At 61.0% G+C, this 14934-nt stretch overlaps 1 protein-coding gene across 3 annotated transcripts in view; it reads left to right on the forward strand.

The window, feature by feature from the left end:
* CASZ1 (castor zinc finger 1) overlaps positions 1-14934 on the forward strand; it is a 128557-nt gene that overhangs the window by 101049 nt on the left and 12574 nt on the right. For 2 of the 3 annotated variants that reach the window (XM_060141465.1, XM_060141464.1), the window contains 9 exons: positions 367-843; positions 3815-4649; positions 6053-6121; positions 8048-8138; positions 8700-8984; positions 9927-10099; positions 10357-11204; positions 13647-13782; positions 14021-14084. In XM_060141465.1, coding sequence (XP_059997448.1) covers positions 367-843; positions 3815-4649; positions 6053-6121; positions 8048-8138; positions 8700-8984; positions 9927-10099; positions 10357-11204; positions 13647-13782; positions 14021-14084 — 2978 coding nt within the window. The remainder of the gene's footprint in view (positions 1-366; positions 844-3814; positions 4650-6052; positions 6122-8047; positions 8139-8699; positions 8985-9926; positions 10100-10356; positions 11205-13646; positions 13783-14020; positions 14085-14934) is intronic. The other variant, XM_060141466.1, reaches the window with a different exon arrangement.

A 14934-nucleotide genomic window follows, 5' to 3' on the forward strand; every position in this document is an offset into this window, starting at 1 on the left:
GCCAGGTCCTGTGGCATGTCTGTCCTGCCTCCTGGGGCCAAACAAGGGGAGGAAATGCTTCCAGAAGCCAGGTGCTGGGAAGAAGACTGCCCCTTGCGTTTAAAGAGTCATTCGTTCATTCATTCGTTTGCTCGTTTACAGAATATTCCTGAACCCCCTAGTATGCGCCAGGCTCTGAGGATAGAGCTCACATTCTAGTGAGGGGACAAACACACCCTGGCCTTGGGACGGGGCGGTGGAACTGTCGCTGGGGAGAGAGAGACCTCTGGCTTGGGGGATGCGGGGGCAGGGCGTCCGCCCCGGCTGTCGAGGTGGGTGGCCGGGCCTGGCACACACGCCTCTGACCCTTCTCCTCCATCCCTGCAGCTGAAAGCACCCGGTGCCCCGACCCGCCTGCAGGCAAGCCCGCGATGGCGGCCAAACGCAAAGGCGGCCTGAAGCTCAACGCCATCTGCGCCAAGCTGAGCCGCCAGGTGGTGGTGGAGAAGGGAGCGGAGGCCGAGGACAGCCCACTGCGGCCCCGGGACAAAGTGCGCAGTGGCCCTGAGGCGGGGGTGGCCCGGGCCCCCCGCAGCGAAGAGGACAAGAGGCGGGCGGTGATCGAGAAGTGGGTGAACGGGGAATACAGCGAGGAGCCGGCACCCACGCCCGTGCTGGGGCGGACTGCCCGGGAGGGTCTGGAGCTGCCACCCGAGGGCGTCTACATGGTGCAGCCCCAGGGCTGCAGCGACGAGGAAGACCACGGCGAGGAGCCCCCCAAGGATGGCGGCGTCGTGGAGGAGAAGGACTCGGACGGGGCAGCCTCCAAGGATGATAGTGGCCCCAGTGCCAAGCAGGCTTCAGGTGGGTGTCTAAGCCCCGGACGGGACATAAGCCCACGAGGAGGGCGGCCCGGCGGGGAAGCCCACGAGGAGGGAGTGGTGTGTGTGTCCACAGAGCGTGCCCTCTTCCCTCGGGGGCAGCAGGGGTGAGGAGGGAAGGGCCTGAGAAGGCAGCTTCCCAGACGTGTGAGCCGGGCTGGGGTGGGCTGCCGAACACACAGTGGGTCTTCAGGAAGCAGTGGATGGACGGATGGACTGGTGGACAGGCAGACGGATGGATGGAGGGACGGATGGACGGACGGCGTGTGGGTAGACGACTGTCCACACGCACCTGCGTAGGGAGGAGCCTACTGGGGGGCGCAGTACCTGGACGTGCATGTGGGGAGCGACACCCAGCCGGCACATCCCGTTACACCCACCTGCCCCAGACGTGGTCCCCTGGCTGACGTCTCTCCCACGAGATGGCTAAGAGCTGGCCTTTCTGGTGTCTGCTTGGCCTTAGATGAGGAGCTCCTTCTGCTCTGGGGAGGGAGGGTGTCTCCGCTAGGACGGGAACTCTGGGCCTGGGGTCTTTTTTCAGCTCCCCAGCCTCATTCCCAGGCTGTGCCTGTGTCCCGAGCCTTCCCTGCCCGCTTCCCGATCCCCTTCCCCTGAAGCGAGGGGCGCATCTCCTCCCCACGCGGGGAGCCCTGCGCAGCCACATAATTATGCATATAAGATATAAACAGAGCTGTTTAATTATCCTTCGCCACATCAGTGACAGAGTAATTAACAAACATTGCAAGATCAATGAGGAAAAGTGTGACCTTCAGTTTCCTCTGATAGGAAAAGCCCTTGCCGTTCCCAGACGCAAGGTGATTGCGCTGGGCCTGAGGAGAGGGGAGGGACAGGGACAAGGGCCACTGTCCCTTCAGCGCCCCAGCACCTCCCGGGGGAGCAGAGAGCTAGGATGGCAGGAGGCAGGGCTAGAACTGCCAGTGGCCTCGTGGCTGCAGGCCTCGCCCCTCGGGTTTGAGGCCCAGTGGGACTGCAGGGTGACACCCAGGGCGGCCTGCTCAGCCCGGGCACTGGAGCCAGGCAGCCGGAGCCCAGGCTGCCCACCATGGGCTTGGGAATGCAGGCCTCTGGGCTGCCCCTGGGACCCCTGCCTGGCCCCCTCCCTGCTCTAAGCCGCCTGCCCTTCAGAGCCTTCTGTTTCTCTGCCATATATAGTGAGGGCTCAGCTGCCTCCAGCTATTTTTAGCCCCTTTCCCTGGTCCCTGAGCCACTGAATCTAGCAGCCAGGGCCCACTCCTCCCAGACTGGGTCCCCAGCCCCAAGTAGCTTGAGGTCAGGACAGCAGCCCACCGGCCACCCCGCCCAGAGGAACAGCTGTCCGTCGGTTCCTTGAGTCGCTCTGCCCACCTTGTGTGCCAGGTGCTGCCCGTGACTGTCCTGTCTCCGCACCTGCCGCGTCCCGGTCCCCGCAGGACTACCCTCCTGCCTGTCCTCCCAGGAGCTCAGAGGCTCTTTCTACATGCTGCTAGCTTCTCTCTTGTGTCAGAGCCCAGCCCCGCTCTCAGAGCACTTCCAGGTGTGGTTGGCAGGAAAGCCCTCCTCGGCTGCCCTGCTGGGTCCTGGTCCTCCCACCCCTGCTTCGGCCACGCCTTCCCCTGGCCGTGCTTTTAGGACCCCCAGCCTGGGGTCCTGCCGCTCTGTGTGCCTGGGTGTGCAGGCTCAGACATGAGTGGAGAGAACACGCATGTGCCCTGGGGCCCAGGTGAGTCCCACCCACCTGTGTGCACCCACTTCTGATTCAGGGGGTAGCACATAGTCGGTGTTCAGCGAGTGTTCTGTGCAGGAATGCGTGTGCTGGGGAGTCGCAGGCCTATTGTGGAGGAAGGTTGTGTGTGGAAGGAGTTTGTCTCCAGTGAACAGCGCCAGGCAGAACAGGGTCGTCTTGCCCCTGCCATCCTGAGACTCCTCTTGGGGAGCTGACTGTGGAGTTCGGAGTGGTTTGTGTGCACGTGTGTGTGTGTGGGCGGGGAAGGTTGCTAGGGCTGCGAGCTTGAGTGTGCACGCGTGCGTGCATGTCCCTGTGGGGAGGTTGCTTCGGGGGATTCTCCGTGTGCCCCACTGTGGGCACAGTGGGGCGATAGATGGGCCAGACTCAGCCACTGCCTCTACGGCCTTGACTCTCCTCGGTGGCCCACCCTCGTGCGTGAGCACAAGTGACCAGAAGGTGGCAGGGAGGTTTGAAGGACTCTCTACGTCATAAGTCTTGGCTGGGGTGGGCGGGCCCTGAGGGAGTCTGAGTGAACACATCCGCAGGCTCTCTGCCCGTCGGCCCTGTCGTCTGGGGCCACCAGCAGCCTGGGGGGCCGGGAAGGGCCAAGAGGACAGGTCCTGAGGAGGCTTGGGGCGAGCCTCTCATCCTCCCAGGGATAAGGGGCCGCCTTTGTGTCCATTTGTGGGGGCCAGGGAGGGTCCTCCAGGCAGGCTCAGCCAGGCCTACCCCTGACCCCATCCCCAGTGGCTCCCTCAGCCCCTGGGGTCCCTCCTGACTGCCCAGCCCCTGGCTCACAGCCCTACCTGTCCCCAGCCCCCATTCCCACCCCCATCCTGGGAGGCAGGTTGGGATCTGGCCTTACTTCCAGTAAAATGACTTCTCCTTCATATTAGGCCAAGGCAAGAGAGCGGAGACATTTATGAAACTTTGTTTAATGTACTGAAAAGCCATCGGCCAGAACATTTAGGAAATTGATTTTCCTGGCATTGATGAACTCGTTTTATTTTACCCCAGTATTAATTACTTTTTTTTTAAACAAATTAATTTAAGAGTCGTAAAACCTAACAAGTGAGCCAAATGTCCATAGATCATGTCCCGCTCCACCCTTCCCCAGGCCGGCCCCCTCCCTCTGTGGGCAGGGCGGCGGTGGGGGGGGGGGCGGGTCCTGTCCCTGGGCTACCCTGCTCCCTCCCAGAGGTGACGGCCCCTCTCCTCCCTGCCATAGGAGAGGCCTCCTCGCTGCGGGACTACGCGGCCTCCACCATGACCGAGTTCCTTGGCATGTTTGGCTATGATGACCAGAACACGAGGGACGAGCTGGCCGGGAAGATCAGCTTCGAGAAGCTGCATGCGGGCTCCACGCCAGAGGCGGCCACCTCCTCCGCGCTGCCCGCCTCCGAGGACGCCCTCAGCAAGCGGGCGCGGTTCTCCAAGTATGAGGAGTACATCCGCAAGCTCAAGGCCGGCGAGCAGCTGTCCTGGCCGGCCCACGGTACCACAGCCGAGGGACGGGCCAGCAAGGAGGCCCTGAGCTCCCTGCCTGGCCTGCGGCTGCCCAGTAGCACCGCGCACCTGGAGACCAAGGCCACCATCCTGCCCCTGCCCTCACACAGCAGTGTCCCCATGCAGGGCCTGGTGGCCCGTGCCTCCAAGTACGACTTCTTCATCCAGAAACTGAAGACGGGTGAGAACCTGCGGCCCCAGAACGGGAGCGCCTACAAGAAGCCGTCTAAGTACGACCTGGAGAACGTCAAGTACCTGCACCTCTTCAAACCCGGGGAGGGCAGCCCCGACATGGGAGGGGCCATCGCCTTCAAGACGGGCAAGGTGGGGCGCCCCTCCAAGTACGACGTCCGGGCCATCCAGAAGCCGGGCCCCGCCAAGGTTCCGCCCACCCCCAGCCTGGCTCCTGCACCCCTCGCCAGCGTGCCCACTGCTCCCAGTGCCCCCGGGCCAGGCCCTGAGCCACCTGCCTCCCTGCCTTTCAACACTCCCGAGTACCTGAAGTCAACCTTCTCCAAAACAGACTCCATCACCACGGGGACCGTCTCCACTGTCAAGTAAGGCGTGCACCACCCTCACTGCCAGCCCTGCACCCGGGACTGGAGTGGCCCGGAGGCCCACTTCCTGCCTCCGAAGCTCACACTTATGGACACACACACCCACACCTTATGCACATCCACCGTGCACCCAGATTCTCACACACATGCTTCCGCACACGCGTGCACGCACACACACACACGCACACGCTCCTCTGCCTACATAATCGCTCAGGCTCAGTTCATGCACCCGCACACTATACATCTTGCTGTGCGCACACACGCTCTCACAGCGGGTACAGGCACACCTTGTTTTATTGCGCTTCGAAGATATTGCGTATTTTTACAGATTGAAGGTTTGTGGCAACCCTGCACTGTCGGATGACGGTCAGCAGTTTTTAGCAATAAAGCGTTTTTTATTTAAGGCATATGCATTGCTTTTTCAGACATAATGCTATTACACACTTAACAGACTACAGTGTAGTGTAAACGTAACTTTTCTATGCTCTGGGAAACCAAAAAAAATTCGTGTGACTCGCTTTATTGCGATATTCACTTTATGGCGGTGGTCTGGAAGTGAACCTGCAGTATCTCCAGGGTCTGCCTGTACTTCTGTGCACGTGCTTATCTGCTAACACACATGCCACAGGCTACTGTAACCCCCATGTGCCCATGACAGGCTTTCTCTGCCTGCCACCGTGAGGGCCAGTTGCCGGCTTATGGTTGGCTGGGAAAGCCCTACTCTGGGCTGGGGTTTCTGGGTTCCAGGCTGGTGGCCAGGGCTCCCAGGCTCAGAGCCTGCGCCATGGGGAAGGCAGCGAGAGAAGGTAGGAGGCTGGGGTGGGGTGGGCACACCCAGCGCAAAGCCCTAGACCATGGCAAAATAACTGATGGATCAATGTGGGGGGCTGAGTGAGACCCTTCCCCTCAGCCATCCCTCCTGGAGGCGGGTCCAGAAACCTGGGAGTAGATCTAGGGAGCTGCCCTCGGCGTCGGGGAGGCCTTTCCGACCACCCAGCCACACTTGCTTGGTGCTGTTCCTGCACTTTCCCCTGGCGCCCTCCCCCGTGGTACCTGGTACCCCTCTTCAGCCAGCAGCATCCTGACTCTCTGTGTGCAAGGCGGCCAGGCCCCAGCTTCCCAGGCTTCCTATGTTGTTGGACTCTAGGTCAGATCCACGCCCAAGGTAGGGCCCTCCAGCCCTGCCAGCTGAAGACGGCCCAGCCCTTGCCAAAGGTGGGCTAATTGAACCTGTGCTAGTTTTCTGCCTAAGGACTTTTCCAGTCCCACCCTAAGCGCCCAGAACACTACACAGTGAGCAGAGAAGGGCCAGGGCCCCAGGGCAGGGAGCTGCCCCCAGACGCTCTTGGGGCGTGAGGCCACCTCGTCTGCTAATCAGCTGTGCCCTGTGTGTCTCTCACCAGGAACGGATTGCCCACAGATAAACCAGCTGTCACTGAAGATGTAAACATTTACCAGAAATATATTGCCAGGTAGGCCCCTGGGGAGGAGACTGCCATGGAGAGAAGGTGGGTGGGGGCAGGAATGCCTGGGGACCATGGGACCATACGTCCATGTGACCACTAGTACCAAGGTGCCTGCTGCCTCCCCGCCCCCATGCATTCCTGCTTCCAAACCCTCCCCAGGCCTGCCCTCTGCCCCGTCTCAGAGCCCCCGCCCCCTTGATGTGGTCCAGGCCACATGCCCTTAAGCAGCTTGTACCCCAGGCAGGACTGGGGTACCTGAAAGGGCCCTAAGGCAGGGCCTGGCCACAGGTGAGTGCAGGTCCCCCCCTCCACAGCTCACTGTGGGCTTCCCTGGTGGCGCAGTGGTTAAGAATCCGCCCGCCAATGCAGGGGGCAAGGGTTCAAGCCCTGGTCCTGGAAGATCCCACATGCCGCGGAGCAACTAAGCCCACGCGCCACAACTACTGAGCCTGCACTCTAGAGCCCGTGCTCCGCAACAAGAGAAGCCACCGCAATGAGAAGCCCGCGCACCACAACAGAGTAGCCCCCGCTCACCACAACTAGAGAAAGCCCGTGTGCAGCAACGAAGACCCAACACAGCAAAAAATAAATAAATTCAATAAATGAATAAATAAAAAAATAAATTTTTAAAAATTTTTTAAAAAGGCTCCACTTGGGGCCGGGTGGGGGGGGTGGCAGGCGGGGTTGCAGGCCCCTGTGGAACGGTTGGGGATGAGAAGGGATGTGGGCAGGTGGCCTCAGTGTGCTTCCCCTCACCACCTGACTCCAGACCTGCCCCTTTACATCCTTAAGGCAGTGGGATTGGCAGGTGAAGAACCTTCAGATTCCCCCACCCACCCCACTCAGGCCCCCCGGCACCCAGCCCCTGGGGATGCAGCACAAGGCCGGGGCTGTGCCCTGGCAGCCGTCTTTCTGTTGATCTCCCATAGTTGTGCTGTCGCTCTGTGTCTCCCTCCCCTGTCCCTCCCTGTCTTTTCAGCTTTGCTCTGCTCTCTTTATTATTATTATTACCATTATTATTAGTGCCTCAGCAGATGGCCCTTTTGGCAGCTTCAATATTTATTTGCAAGAGGTTCTCCCCTCATGAGGGGCTTCCCTCCCGCAGCCCCACACCACGCGCAGCACAGTGGGGCAGGCGGGCTGAGCCCACCACCTTGTCCACAGTTGTCACGGGGCACTGTCCCCGGTGGCCATCGTCCAGGCTGTGAGACCCCCGCCCTGGCAGCATTGGGGCCTGGAGAAGGCCTGGGGTACTCTGGGAGGGCATGTGGTGGCCAGGCAGCACGGGGCTCCTGGCTGCAGAGTTGGCCGGAGAGCGCGCTCCCTGCCACGGGAAGCCAAACAGATGCTGCGCTTTAAAAATTCATAACTCTTGGACTGTTTCAAGTGTCAGGAAAGCCCAGAACAGAGAGAGCCCTTTAACACCTCTTAGCAACAGAGCCCTGGGCCGGCGCAGCTGGAGTCCCCAGCACCTGGCCCAGCACTGAGTCAGGGGTGGGCGGGCAGCACCTGCAGAAACGGCAGCTGGGCCACCTTGGGGGCTCATGCCTTCAGCATCCCATCCCATCCCACCCCACCCCAGGGCTCTTCCCCTGACCCTGCTCTGGCTTCTGGCTTGGCCTAAATTCCTCCTCCCATCTTGGTGCCAGGCCTCTGTGCCCCACCTGGCACTCCCTCCCGGGGCAGATAAGGCTGGCTCTGCAGCTCAGTGGGTCTGGGATTCCCAGCGGCCCCGTCACTCGCCCTAGCCTTGTCAGCCTCTGCTCCTTCACCCCAGCAGACCACCTCTGCCCCTCCACATGTCCACCCAGGGCCCCTGAACCGCAACAGCAGTTCCCTGGATCAGGGGCACGGACTCCGCTCAGCCGCTCAGGCCGAGGGCCCTGGAGCTGGTATCCAGAGAGGCCTGAGCCCACCCCTTCTTCCCTGCAGGTTCTCAGGCAGTCAGCACTGTGGCCACATCCACTGCGCCTACCAGTACCGCGAGCACTACCACTGCCTCGACCCCGAGTGCAACTACCAGGTATGTCCCACGGGCACCAGTCCTGCTCCTGCGGGCTGGCACAGCAGTGGAGGGGCGTCTTGAAAGCAGGACGAGGTTACTCGGTTCTGCTTGGGCCACCTGCATTTGACTGGGGCAGGCAGAGAGCCCAGAAAAGCTCCCAGCCTGCTCTCGTTCCCAGATTGCTGCCCACGGGCATCTACCTTATCTAATCGAGTCTTCCCAGTGTCCTTAAGAGGCTGGTATCACTGCCCCATTTTATAGATGGTTGTGTTGAGGTTCAGGCAGATCGGCCCTTACGTTCAAAGCCACCCTCTGGCAGGTGCAGAGCAGGTGAGCGAGAGGCGGGAGGTGGGTGCGGGAGTTCTGCATGAGGCCACTGCCTCTGCCGCCCCAGGGAGCCCAGCTGGGCAGAGCCCACAGGTGGCAGTAGACAGAACGAGGTGTCACCTATCAGAGCTCCTCCCTGAGAGGCCTGGCCCGATTTATCTTCTCTGCTTCTGGACCTGCTGACGGGGAGACTACGGGGAGGTCAGGGAAGGGTCTGTGGCTCTGGAACCTTTGGAACTGTTCCCTCCAAAGTCCAGGGTGCTGGCCTTGGGGCAGCCTGGGCTGCCTCAACCCAACAGAATGATTTGTAAGGAGACCGGAGGGCCCTGGGGCCAGGCCCAGCCTCCTGCCCACCAGGCCCTCTCCCGGCAGAGGTTCACGAGCAAGCAGGACGTGATCCGGCACTACAACATGCACAAGAAGCGGGACAACTCCCTGCAGCACGGCTTCATGCGCTTCAGCCCACTGGACGACTGCAGCGTCTACTACCACGGCTGCCACCTCAACGGGAAGAGCACCCACTACCACTGCATGCAGGTGCCCCGCCCTCCCCCTCCCCCACCCCGAGGCAGGCCTGCCTCTGGCAGGGCCCCTCCCTTTGTCCCTTCCCAGGGCTGGACGGCCAGAGGAGAGAGGCCCAGGGGCTCAGGCTTGGGCAGTGTCCGGTGGGCCAGGGTGGGGCCTTTCCCATGGCCATACTTGGTGCGGGTGAAATTCAGCGAGCTGTTTATACAGACCGACATTTTTCAGCCTTTAACACCAAGAGCAGCATTGCAAATGGTTCCTGAGGAGGTTTTTGTTTAATTCTTTGTTTTAATGCCACGCAGAGTCTGGGCTTTTTCAAGGTGTCAGGTCTGGGGGGGAGCGACTTTCGTTTGCAAATAGCAGCCCTGCGCCTCCCCCGGTATTTGTCAGGGGGTTGTTATGGCCTCCGTGAAACAACCTGGGCCAGGAGGAGAGGGGGGCTCGCTCTCTGGGCCCTGAGATGGTGCAGACACTGGCACGGTCCAGCCCTCAAGAGTGTTCAGATTCCACTGGTTTTTACTCAATATGGCAACGTTGCCTGCCTTGGCCCAGCCAGGGTGGGGTAGGGAAGGCCCTTGCCAGAAACTGTTCGCCAAACAAGTCCCCGGCCTACAGGTGACCGCCAGGCCCCGGGGCCCAGCCCTGCTCACCCCCGGGGGCTTTAGAGGTAGAGCCAGAGACTGGGGACCCCCAAGCCACCTCCTGCGGGATGGGACTCCCACGCCTGTGTGGGGACGTATCCCGGGCTCTCTATGAGGACGACCCACGCCCAGCACGGGCCAGGCCCTGGGGGCCTGAGGGGTCGTCCTACCTTAACCTCGGTGCCCCCAGTCGGACGTTTGCAGGTGCCGAAGCTCCCCCGGGCAGGCTCAGCTGCGCCCAGCAGCACAGCCGCTCTGACTTCGCCAGGGTGCCTGGCCTCAGCTCCCCTGACTGCCACTCTGGCCCCTGCAGGTGGGCTGTAACAAGGTGTACACGAGCACGTCGGACGTGATGACCCACGAGAACTTCCATAAGAAGAACACCCAGCTCATCAACGACGGCTTCCAGCGCTTCCGAGCCACTGAGGACTGCGGCACGGCCGACTGCCAGTTCTACGGGCAGAAGACCACGCACTTCCACTGCAGGTGAGCGGGAGGCAGCCAGGGAGGCCTCCTGGCCCGGGGAGGGACGGTAGGCAGGGCACCAGGCCCGTGGGTGGCTTGGGGCCCCACCTCCTCAGGGGTGTAGGAACAGGAGCAGAGGGCTGCTCGGAGGCCCCGCCTTAGTTTCTGGCCTGGTCTTCCATCCAGAGGCCCATCCCTCCCAGGGCCACCGTGGGAGCAGGGCAGGGCCTCCCCCTGGCCCCGTGAGGCCCCATGACAGCCTCCCGATGTCCTGCCAGGCGCCCCGGCTGCACGTTCACCTTTAAGAACAAGTGTGACATCGAGAAGCACAAGAGCTACCACATCAAGGACGACGCCTACGCCAAGGATGGCTTCAAGAAGTTCTACAAGTACGAGGAGTGCAAGTACGAGGGCTGTGTGTACAGCAAGGCCACCAACCACTTCCACTGCATCCGCGCCGGCTGCGGCTTCACCTTCACCTCCACCAGCCAGATGACCTCCCACAAGCGCAAGCACGAGCGCCGGCACATCCGCGCCTCGGGCTCGGCCGTGCTGGGGCTGCCGCCCTCGCTGCTGGGCGCCAAGGACACGGAGCACGAGGAGTCCAGCAACGACGACCTGGTTGACTTCTCTGCCCTGAGCAGCAAGAACTCCAGCCTCAGCGCCTCCCCCACCAGCCAGCAGTCCTCCGCCTCCCTGGTCACCGCCACTGCCACCTCCGAGGCTGGGCCCAGTACCACCAAGCCTCCCAACAGCAAGATCTCGGGGCTGCTGGCCCAGGGCCTGCCTGGCTCCATCCCCCTGGCGCTGGCCCTCTCCAGCTCGGGCCTGCCCAGCGCTGCGCCCTACTTCCCCATCCTTCCGGGCCGGGGCAGCACCTCCCTGCCTGTGGGTGCCCCCGGCCTCATGGGTACCATGTCGTCAGGGACGGCAGCCTCAGTAACCCCCGACACACCTGCTCTGGCTGCCTCGGGAGCTGGCGACTCGGCCGCAGCGGCAGCTGCCTCTGTCCCGGTGCCCCCTGCCTCCATCATGGAGAGGATCTCTGCGAGCAAGGGCCTCATCTCGCCCATGATGGCCAGGCTGGCTGCGGCCGCCCTCAAGCCCTCTGCCACCTTTGACCCAGGTGAGCAGGCTGGGCCCTGCCTGGGAAGCGAGCACCTCTCCAACCCCAGGAGCTCTCTGGCCTCGGTGCGGAGCCGAGCAGCGGGTGTTTGTTTGGCAGGAGTGTCTTCTGTTCCCTGCCCCCGAGACCCCTGCCCCCTTCTTTGCCTGGTCTCTGCCTCCGTCCTCTTTGTTTCCTATTCGGGGCCCCTCTTTCCGGCCCACCCGCCCCAGGCAACTCATGTTTCTGTTTTTTTCATCTGTGAAGGGGAAGCAGTAGTCCCGGCCTCACGGGGTACCTGTGCATCCCGGGGCAACTGCTGGCTCCCCCAACCCTGCCATGTCACCCTGGACTAGTAGGGGCTCCCGCTAGTCCAGCCCCTAGTGGGAGCAGTCCCGGAGTCCCAGGCTTCCCTGGGACCTCTTCCAGGTGACTGGGAGGGCATGTGAGTCCAGCCAAGTGGCAGGGTGACCGCAGTACAGGGATGCTCAGGGGATTCGTGCCTGGACAGCCCGTCAAGGCCAAGGATGCCCTCCCAGGGTCTCCCTGTCCATCAGCGCTTTCCAGTCGCACTTTCTGTGGTAGTGGGAACGTGCTGTTCCGCACCGTCCAGTATGGTAGCCGCTGGTCACATGGCTGTTGAGTGCTTGAAATTGGCTGGCGTGACCCAGGACTTGGATTTCAACTGGAATTTCTTTCACTTGAGCCAGACCGGGCCGCTGGCGGCCATGTCAGAGTCGCCAAGTCACATCTGTGTCCCTCCTCTGGCTCATCGTGGAGAGAGGTTCTCCTTTCTCCCAAGTTTTCTGCTCTTGAAAAAATTTTTCACTCTTTTTCTCCGGATTTTTTTTTGGCTTTTCCGTTTCCCTCACTTCTCTCCCTCTGTTTTCCCCCATCCGGGTAATTAGCATCAGTCAAATCCTTTAGAAGAGTTCGGCTCACATCTGGGACGTGGCTCCCTTCCTTCCTTCCTTCCTTCCTTCCTTCATTCATTCAGTCATTCATCAACCACTGGTGCTCACTGAGGGCAGCTTGCTGGTGGGCCAGGCACCAAGCCAGTGCTGGGGACACGGCAGGGAAGAAGACAGACAAACTCCTGCCTTGTGGAGCTGATGGAACAGTGTGGGGCATAGTCTGTCCCCAAGTATACCCCCTGGGAGGTGGCCAGGTCGAGACTTGGACCTCAACAGCTGGCTTCTGAGCCCGGGCACCCTGCTCCTCTGTGAGACTGTCTTGAAACCCGCCAAGACTGAGGGTCCCTGCAGCCCACCCAGGGCTCTGCGCAGTGCCCCCAGAGAGACGAGTGCTTGGCAGGAGGGTCAGAGCCCTGTTTCCCTAGGGACCCTGGGCAAGTGGCTTTGGGGAGCTCCTGGAATGTGGACTCTGAATTCTGAAAACTGAATATCATGTTCCCAGTGGGACGCTCCTATCAGCTGTGACCCACCTTCCACTCCAAGTGTGGGTGTCAGGCCTGACTGCCCGGGGCCGCGCGCCTCCGGTGAGGTGCCTGCAGGCTGGGGCCACGCTGGGCTCCGTGGCCAGACTGTCAAGTACTTTCTTTTCTTTAGAAAAAGCTCCTTCCCCGAAAAGAAAGGTCAAGTGAAGGGAAGGGGGCCATTTCCCTTTATTTTTTAATAAAATGCCACTTGCTCTCTGTGAAGCAGCTCTCCATCAGCTGCAGCGCCTTGGGGCAGATTAATATTTCAGTCACTTGGGGATTGTGGGGAAAGGCTCGGTGGACATGTTCCTGTCAGCAACTTCTTTTGCCCTGTTCTGCTTGGCCTCCCGAATCCTCTGCCCGCTCAGCTCCAGCCTTTCCCCGCCATGCCTACACCCCGCCAGCTTCCCCCACCCACCCCATCCAGCCCAGCCTGGCCAGGGTGGGCCTCATATCCCTGCCCTGGACAGCTTGACGGGCGAGGTCACATAGTTTGAACCGCTCTGATTGGCTGTCAGCTCCCATAGCCCTGACACAGCAGATGCCCCTCCTGGGCATGCTCAGTGGAAGGCAGGGTTGTCGCCCCGGCAACAGTGGGGACGGGACCTGCGGAGGGGGCGCAGCTCCCAGTCTCGATCTGCCACTTTCCCTCAGCATTAACAGAGTCTTTAATAAAAGCCTAAGCGGCAGCTCCACAAATTGACTGTGACAGTCGGTGGAGAAGAGGAAGGGCCCCCGCCCCCGTCCCAGCCCCCTCCCCATCCTCCCGCCCTTCTCCTACAGGAGGCCCTGAGCCAGGACAACTTTGACATAATTTTGCAATAATTATCACTTGAAGAATTGCCACACAGGGGGAAGCGTCACAAGCCATCATGTCAGTGGGGAGGACCACTGACCAGCAGCCAGGGCTCCCCAGGGGCCCCAGCCCACCCGGCCCGCTGCCCTCCCTTCGGGGGGCTCCGGCTTGTGCCCGTATGAAGCCCTCGGTCCCTCTAACACCATCTTCCCTCCCCCCTCCCCCATAGGAAATGGGCAGCAGGCCACCCCTGCCAGGTTCCCCCCAGCCCCGGTGAAGCAGGAGCCCGGTGAGAGTGCTGGCGCCCCAGGTCCCCACGAGGCCTCCCAGGACCGCAGTTTAGACCTGACTCTGAAGGAGCCCAGGTGAGGCGAGGCCCAGGCCTCCCAGCTCTGCCCCCCTGCAGGAGGCTCTGGGGACAGCACCCTCAGAGCCAGACTCCATGGGACCAGGGGCCAACCCTTCCTGACAAGGGGTCATCCTCCTGCCCAGGCAGATGTAGCAGGCGGGGCCAGAGCCCCAGGGGCCGGCTGGGAGGGGTGAGTCTCTGGGGCCGGTCCCACGTACTGTCTGAGCTAAAGCCCCTTGGTTTGTGTGTTCCAGTAATGAATCAAATGGCCACGCAGTCCCGGCAAATTCATCTCTTTTATCCTCGCTTATGAATAAGGTAAGAACCATCCATCACACGCCTCCCATCCCCCCACCCCGAGAGATTAAAGCTGTGCTGGGGGGTGGGGGGGATGTGTTTGTTTTTTAATGTTTTGCCTCTAATAAGATGAGTTTGTACCATTTAAATTTTGAGGCCATTTTTCATCGGATATAATTTCAGAGCCACTGCTTACAAATTAATTTAATGAACTGGCTGAAGAAATATATTCCAGCCCCTGACACCCTTTTTTTCCCTTCAGATGGAGGGCTCCAAAAGCTTTTCCGGAGCCCTCTAACTTCTTTCACTCCTGGTTATTCATTTTATATATTTTTTTGTTTGTTTAAAAAGGTGGAGGGGGAGAGCAAAGCGGGAGCAAAGCGCCCATTTCCACTGTTCAGGTTGAGTAATGGTCTCGGACGCCTGCTGCAGAGGTCGCTGGAGAATATTTATTTTAAATAACGCAGGGTCTTTGTAAATTATACATCATCGCAAATATATTTTCCCCCTTCACATGATAAATTTGACTACAGCAAGATTAATTAGGTTACCGTACACAAGTGACTATTGAGGAGGGAGCTGGGCCCGGGCCGGACCCCACGGAGTGGGGTTCCTGCCGGGCCCATGGCCTCCCACTGGCCTCTGCCCGGTCGGTCGGTGCGCGTGCCCTCTGCCTTCCGCCCTCCCCTGCTCGCTCTCTTGCTCCCCTTTTCCGTCCTTGGGTCACTGCTCCCTGCGCCCCCTTGTTCCTTCCTGTCGGAGACCCACAGCCCACGTGGGTCGAGCCTTTCCGCGGACTCCCCCGCCCCCTCCTCTGCCAGCAGCAGCAGCGAGCCTGCCTCGGTCTCACTCCGTGAGCCTCCTTCCCTCC

The sequence above is a fragment of the Lagenorhynchus albirostris genome, chromosome 2 (genome assembly GCF_949774975.1).
Source record: "Lagenorhynchus albirostris chromosome 2, mLagAlb1.1, whole genome shotgun sequence".
NCBI lineage: Eukaryota > Metazoa > Chordata > Mammalia > Artiodactyla > Delphinidae > Lagenorhynchus > Lagenorhynchus albirostris.